This window comes from Pygoscelis adeliae, unplaced genomic scaffold (genome assembly GCF_000699105.1).
Source record: "Pygoscelis adeliae isolate BGI_AS28 unplaced genomic scaffold, ASM69910v1 Scaffold44, whole genome shotgun sequence".
NCBI classification, from domain to species: domain Eukaryota; kingdom Metazoa; phylum Chordata; class Aves; order Sphenisciformes; family Spheniscidae; genus Pygoscelis; species Pygoscelis adeliae.
In genome coordinates, this window is record NW_008824761.1 from 283,031 (window position 1) to 290,586 (window position 7,556).

Here is a 7,556-nt window from a genome sequence, read left to right on the forward strand (position 1 = left end):
TCCACCCCAAAACCACATCCAAACCGCTGGAACTCGGTGACACCCGAGATCCGCTTCTGATAAGTAAACAGTGCACCTCCCTTTCTGGGAAGAGGGATGTAAAACCTGGAACAATTTCAGACAGCTGTTTTGTGGCATCAGAGTCCCTCCTGCTCTTTCCCCACCTCATGCCTCGAACGCTGAATAAAGATCAAGGTGCACAAAATAAATTGCTGAGGAGACATAGAAGAGCATTTTTTCCTTCTTCTTCCTGTTGTTTCAAGCTTAAAATACAGTAGAGACACAGTGGTAGCATAGCATGGACCAGGACATCTCAACAGCTTCACTCGTCTTCAGTCACGTTTGAACGTGGAGGCGTTCTGCTGAAAACTAATTGTTTGAGCTGAAATTTTATAATATAAGAGTTTAGAACTTTTTATGAACTATCTAAATCTACTTTTTAAGGAAAAAAAATAGAGAATGCATTTGCTGTTGCATTTGCTTATCTGCTTTACCATCAAGTTCCTGCCTGCCCTGTAGTATCAAACCACGCCTCTGTGTGCTGTAACACATGGGGTGCAAAGTGAGGGTGACGGGGATTTTAAGCAGGTCAATTACTCTGCCTGTGGCACCCTGTTGGAGCATGGGCGTATCAGTTTCTCTGCTTTTCAGCATGTTATTTAAATTACAATAAAGTTAAGGAGTATACAAAAGTAAACAGTTGCTGCAATATTTAAATCGCTGAAAACGAACATCCTGTGACGAGGTGCATTAACTGGAAAAAATAAAATGCTTAAAGTAATTTAAGTTTTTAAAATGTATTTTGGACGCTCCATTAGGACAGACCATTTTTCTTAAAATCCCCCTGAAGCAGCCATGAGAAGAAACAGGGCTATGAACGTATTCCTTATGAATAATGGCACCACGCAGTACTGAACAGATCTGCTGCCCGTGAAACACAGGGAAAGCATTTTTTCCATTACAGTGCAGTTATTGAGGACTGCAAGGTAACAGAGCAGAGGTGAGTTTCCGGAGTTGAGCACTGCCTTCCAGATGGGGCTGCAGATAAGTGAGTGGCTGTGAATTAGTCGCTTATACGCGATACGTGCTGTAGTTTCACTATTTGAAAAACAGCTGTGACGTCTTTGTATTTCCGTACCGCTGACCAAGGTGTCTGGATTCATAAGGTCAGATTCTAGCTTGAGGGATAAAATGTCTTTTATTCTCTCCATGTTGTCCAAACTAAACGGCAGCTGAAGGGGCTAGCTTTCATACACCAGCCTTGAGCCTTGGCTGGAATAGAAAATTGACTCAGGTTGAAGTAGTGTTTGAATTGAAGGCACAAGAGGTTGTTTTGCATGTCTACATAAACTGCTCCAGCAACAGCAGGATGAGACATTCAGAGCAGGGATGTTGATTCAGGGAAGCACAAGTTCTGCAAATCTCACTTCAGATTGAAGCGCTCTGTGTATATTGCCCATTACTGCAAGGGCAATGCATATTCTTAACATGCTTTTTTATTTCTTTGTGTCAGAGGTGAGTGCATGGAGATTTTCATTGACAAATGCTGGTAACTTTACAAGATAATGAATGATACGAAATCTGAGGAGTTGCTGATGTGTGTTAATTTATGGTATGTGTGTGTACAGGCCTTCACTATAAGGTCTCTGAATTCAAGCATATGCTTTCTCTAGGTAATACAGAAGTACAAATGTTTTGATTGAAATGAAATATACCTAAGTATACTGCCAAAAACCTGAAGCTGTTTGACATCACTGCTCTCTTTTTTCCAGTTCTAAAGCAAGGAATTTATATACGTGCACCTGCATGATTAATTTAAAATTAAAAAATAATAATTGGAGATGATTTTCCCGTGTTGCTTACAAAGACTTAGTTCTCTCTTAAGGATAACTGAAAGTATAATTTACTATTTTAACAGAAGTAGTAACTTGGTAGCTACTCTTTGAAATTAACATTACATCTTCGTTAACTTTATTTCCGCTAAAAGAAACTTACTTTTACAATATTGTAGACTAAACCAGTGAATTAAACCAAGTGTTTTTCATCACTGTTTTGATTAACCTTGTCCTTTTTTGCCTTAGGACATCAGCGCCTTTGAGAACAGAATGTTAATGCTTGATGGGATGCCGGCAGTCAGAGTCAAAACAGAGCTGCTGGAATCTGAGCAAGGGGTAAGCAGAGGTTTCTGTGCGGCCTCACTCTGCAGTGCACTGGTGACCCTTCCTGAGCTTCTCTGTGGTTAGCTGTCCCTGCCGTTGTATTGTCATTTTCTTTTCTACGTTTTTCTTCATTTCTACCATTTTGGAACTCATTTTCTTGGGAGATGTACCAGTGACCATCTAGACTCATCTGCTGGGAGCAGAAAACAAAAACTCTGCAGAAGACTTAGTGAAATGAGATGCTGTTGGTGTAATTTTACGATTATAAAAAAAGGTGCAGTTTAAAGAAACAGGAAAGAATAATGGATTACGGTAAAAAAAGCCAAATTCATATGTCTGAGAAGCCCATACATATCTTCGCTATTCTGCCTTCTTGGGATATGTGCCTTACTGTGGTTGTTTTGTCCTTTATATGCTTGTCCTGCTCCATTTTCTGTGCAAACCTGCTCTCTTTCTGGTGGAATACACTTGTTTATCATTATGATAAAAGGGCTAGAAGCTTCGGATGGTTAAAGCTGGTATCACGTTGACTGCTGAATACAGGACAGAGATCATGAATAGGATTTTGAATTTTTTGCAGAACAAGTGTTTGGCAATGGAGTGGTAGATTTTAGGAAAATGGAAGACTACATTTTTGGACACATTAAGGGTATTTTCTTACATATATGGTAATAATTACATCAGGGACTGTAGATTACTATGAGGGCATCTGTATTTAATGAATTTTGTGTTGTCATGAATCTTTATTTCTTTGAGTGCATCTTACGTTATCCCAAAGAATCCAAGCCACCTTACTGCTCTGAAGACAGATGCCTTCAACAAGCGGAGAGTGTAATAGAAGCAGCAATGCTATTGCCATGTAGGGATGGGCTTTTGCCTCCTTCTGTTACTTGGCTTTTTTCCTTCCTGCTATTTTCTCAATTATTTAATTGAGAATTTAAATGATATGGAAGAGAGGGAATTAACTTTCAGGATGACTTAATTTGAAAGACTTGAAAGGAGATGTCAGTTATTCAGGATGTTTTTGAGGCTTTAAGTTTGAGAGAAAAAAAACTTGACATTTAATGGAGTTCTTGCTCATCTCTCTGCCTTCTTGAGAGCAAGTACCCTCAGAAAATACTCCAATACAGCGTAGTTTCAGAGAACATAAAAGTTGGACTATTGTATGAGCCACGATGATGAAAAGACAAATGCATTAGAGGTAATTTTTAATACCTTCTGGATGCTTTGCATTATGTCTTTGTATGTAACATAAACCTTTATATTGTTCAGAAGATAAATGTTTTATTGGTATTTGCCTTTGTCTAGTTCAAAATAAATTCTATGCATGATGCATATTGCTGGGTCCTTTATGAAGAATACTTCCTTTAGCAATGTGTGATTTGATTCTGGAAGACCTATTTGGTGTCTTAGGAACTGGAAGGAAATGAACAATTTATATACTTTTTAAATTTCCTTAGGGTTTTTTTAATAAAATTTTATGGACTTCTGTGTAAGCAGAAAATGATGTCATCTTTTTCTTTTCCAGTGACTGAGCCGTTGGACAAAGAGCTGGGTTTGATTTGGGATTTTATGTGCTTTGTTACTAATTAAGTAGTGTCTGGTCAAGAGTCTCTGGCACCTTTATGACTCTTCATTAGGGAACAATCAATAAATACAAAATGAATTCTCCAGTTCACTAACAGAGGAGCTAGCCATTAGGATGGCAATTTTCCAGCAAACAGCTTAAATTCTAAAGAGAAAGGTGGTTGAAACAGATGTTTAGCATGTGCTTCAGAGACTGTTTTGAATATGTAGATGTTGGTAGACATAACAGGGACAAGTGTTTGAAGGATGTGATTACCGAAAACAGCACGTGGAGCTGTTTGGGAAGATGAATATCATAACTGGGAAGCATAGAGTGGGAACTAAAGTGTGATCCAAGTAATATGAATTTGAAATTGCGATGTCTTTTTGTGTTATTATAGTGCCCAGAGTCCCTAGAGTTGCACCTCCATCGCAGCATATGCGTATACAGGGAGATGTGATTTCTACTTTGAAAATTTGCAAACTAAGACGGCATTTTGAGTCTTCTGAAGGTAGTGGCCAAAGCTTCATCACTTAGGATGCTGAACACCAGACAAGACTAGGCAAGCGTTCCCAAAACCTGTAGGAAGACAGCTGGGTTTTTTGGTGTTCCTGCTTGGTATCTATTTGCTCTAGGTTTGCTGCAAGGGTGAAAGTGAGACATGGTTTAAGGGTTATGAAAAGAAAGTTTCATCCCTTGTTAGGGGATTCTGAAAGCTGTGTCAATTGTGGAGGAGTGAAACCAACAGAATCTGGAGCACCAATGGCCCTCGACCAGCGTGGTGAGCGTGGAGCGATCAGACCAGAGAGCACTGAGTTGCCATGCCTCGCTAATGAGGATTTGGAGGAGCTGGGATAGTATCATCTGATCTTTTGTCTGAGAAGGGCTATGGGACCACTTTGAATTGTCTCCTGTTTAAGTCTGAGCCCATATTTCAGATAAACGTCGTCTTGATTTTAAAACCGATTGTGGTGAAAAACCTTCCACAGCTATGCTAGTAGTTACCCATTCTTGTTGTGAAAGCATGCACCTAATTTTTAATCTGAATTTATCTAGCATCAGCTTCCAGCCCTTTCCAGTGGCAACAGAAAAATTCCCTCATGGTGCTGTGTGACGATCTCGCTTAGCCCTTTCGGGGCCAGGCAGTACAATGCATGATGGAGCGAGGGGGGTTGCTCCTCAGGTTGCTGTTGCAGTGTGGGAGGCTGCCACATGCGATAGCTAAGCAGCCTGGTCTTGGCGGGTCCTCCGTGTTAATGGTGATGGGTGTTTACAAGGCAATTACTGCAAAACTTTACTGAAATCAAGATTAAATTAATTGTGGGTTCCAAGGATATGTGCCTACTTCTTGTAGGGATGTTGAATGCTTTCCTGCAGGGCACGTGAATATGTCAGCCAGAAAAGGTGTTTTCTCAGTAGTTGTGCCTTGATTAGCTGTCTCTTGTGGTTCATGATCTCCAAGGTGGGATTCACAGAAAGGACCCTTGCTGGAGGAATGTGGATGTTGTTTGGCCATGCATGCAGTGCTATGTGGGACACCTAGCCGGTCCTCACCACTGTCCTGGCTTTTGCAGTGTTCTCCTGATGAGAGAGCAGCCAGTAGAGTCGAGTCTAATTGCACCCTGGGCAGTCGTTGCGTGGAGGCAAGGATGTGTGCTTGGAGGGACGGCAGGCTGGTGCTGGGTCAAATCCCACTCGGGTGCCGGTGCACCTCATCGCCTTCATGTTCCCATGGTGTCCTGTGCATTACTGCTGTAGGTGAGGAAAAGGTGCGGAGATTTTCTCAGGAGTCGCTTGGTGCCAGCACTGAATTACTGGCAAAGAGCGGGGACCAGAAGGAACCCCTGTGATTCTGAGTTTGGCTCCAAGATCACAAGAAGATGAGCAAAATGCCACATCCCTGCTTCAAATGGGAATTGTCATAATGATGTTATGTGTATGATGCTGGCTTGGTGGATTACTTCAGCAGATGACATGATCACAGCATTTGAGTCCATTTTTACTCCAAGGTTTCATTTTATTTCATAATTTGATGAGTTTAATGATTAAACAATATGTGTTTATCCTAGGATTTTATTGAAAGCCTTTTTTTTTTTTTTTTTAAATTCATGTATCTCCTTATAGTTTGTGAACCTGTAACCCACCAACCTATTGACTCGAGCAGTAGAAAATACCACCGTTTAGCAACCTTGGTAAAGTGAACAATGATCACTGCAGTAACTTGACAACATAGAAATAATAAGCCCAGAAAGAAGTAACATTTCCCTTCCTTTTACACCTACTCCACCAAAATGGAAGCACAATAGGAGGAAAAAAAAGAGATTTTATACAAACAGCACCATCTTTTAACCTTAAGTTGGTTTTTCACTTACCTTTTGTGGCATACGGCTGCGGTGAAATAGGCACCATCTGGCCGTGTGCATTTCATTCATCAGAAATACATCTTCCCTGTGCTGCTCTGGGTAACCTGGTCTTCACCAGGTGTTTTCTCTTGACTACATGTGGTGGTGGTGGTAATAGAAGTCACCCATGATGTAGATGAGAACCAGGACAGAGCAAATCATTGAGCCGAGACTAGCATTTTCTGCTGTATTTGGCTACCAAGCCAGGCAATCAATCCGTTATATTCCTGTGTTGCTTTTGGTTTTCCTATTGGAATCCTCGGTCTGTTTGTAGGAGAGGTTAAGTATAACGTAAGGTTCTTCTCTACCATTTATGCATGATCTCCAGGATCTTTAAGTTCCTTGTTAGGAGATGTTTTGTTTTGTTTCATGATTTGTCTGTATCTTGCACTGTGTTTGGGTGCTCTGTGTCCAAACCTGGGCTGATACCTTTGAAAAGGTTTTAAGAAGTATTCTTAAATAGCATCTCAGTCCTTACACTGCAGAAGCGTTACATACCTGGAGCAAGCGAAGGTGGATTTAAAATGCAGTACAGCAGAAGGAATAAGCGAACGAAGAAAGTGTAGTCCAGCTGAAATTTTAGGGTAGCCCTGGGAGAATGAAGCTGTGCGAGCTACTCCCACTGCAAACCAGCCCAGTCTCTAGCTGAGGCCGAAAGGAAATTGGAGCTGACGCCTGTGTTTCAGCTATGCCCCATGCACCAGTTCCTTCGAGCCTGTGACTAGAGGAGGGGTGGGCAGAACTCAGGAGCTACAGCCTGCGTTGATGCAGTGAAGACAAACCTTTACCAACCCGGGTTTAAAAGGCACTGAGTTCAAGCTAGATGATTGTGGGAGAATGGGATTTAGGCAGCCCGTGAGGGAGATATGCCTTACGAGATATAGGTTACTAGGCAAATTTGGAACAAAGAAGTATTTACAAGGGAAATGGATTTTCTCTTTGCTTTGGAAAAAGTTAAAACAGTTCTGCTTTGTTTTATCATCACCAATTTAGAATAGTTTAATGATTTTTAGAAGGCCATCAGCATTAGCAAGAACAGATGCGTATTTTTCCAGAGAACTACTGTCCTTAATTTTGCACAGGAGATTTAATGCAGACTATTGTTTGAGGCTTCGGCAAGACACAGTGCTGCTTTAATGACTTTATCACAAATGAAAAAAAGACATTACATAAAAGATATGGCATTGCCCTTTAACAAGGCTTCGTTATTATCTCCCCTACTGTGGAACAGGAGCTAGCATTGCTAATAAATTGGTAGAATTACTTTAGAAATGTGAATTTGCTTATCATTTAATATCCTCCAGTGACCTACAGCTTTAGATCTTTTGGTCTGCAGTAAAATCTTTGTATGTCAGTAACCAGCTTCAGAGAAGGACGTGAAGAAGGTGGTCCCTCCCCATGTAGGTGAACGTGGGGTACTTCAGCAGG

The 7,556-nt window shown here is 41.0% G+C and overlaps 1 protein-coding gene across 2 annotated transcripts in view; it reads left to right on the plus strand.

Annotated features, from left to right (window-relative positions):
- KLF12 (Kruppel-like factor 12) overlaps positions 1–7,556 on the plus strand; it is a 253,528-nt gene that overhangs the window by 96,026 nt on the left and 149,946 nt on the right. The window contains exon 3 of one of the 2 annotated variants that reach the window (XM_009323519.1): positions 2,082–2,171. The exons of the other annotated variant lie outside the window; for it this stretch is intronic. Coding sequence (XP_009321794.1) covers positions 2,082–2,171 — 90 coding nt within the window. The remainder of the gene's footprint in view (positions 1–2,081; positions 2,172–7,556) is intronic. 2 annotated transcript variants of the gene reach the window in all.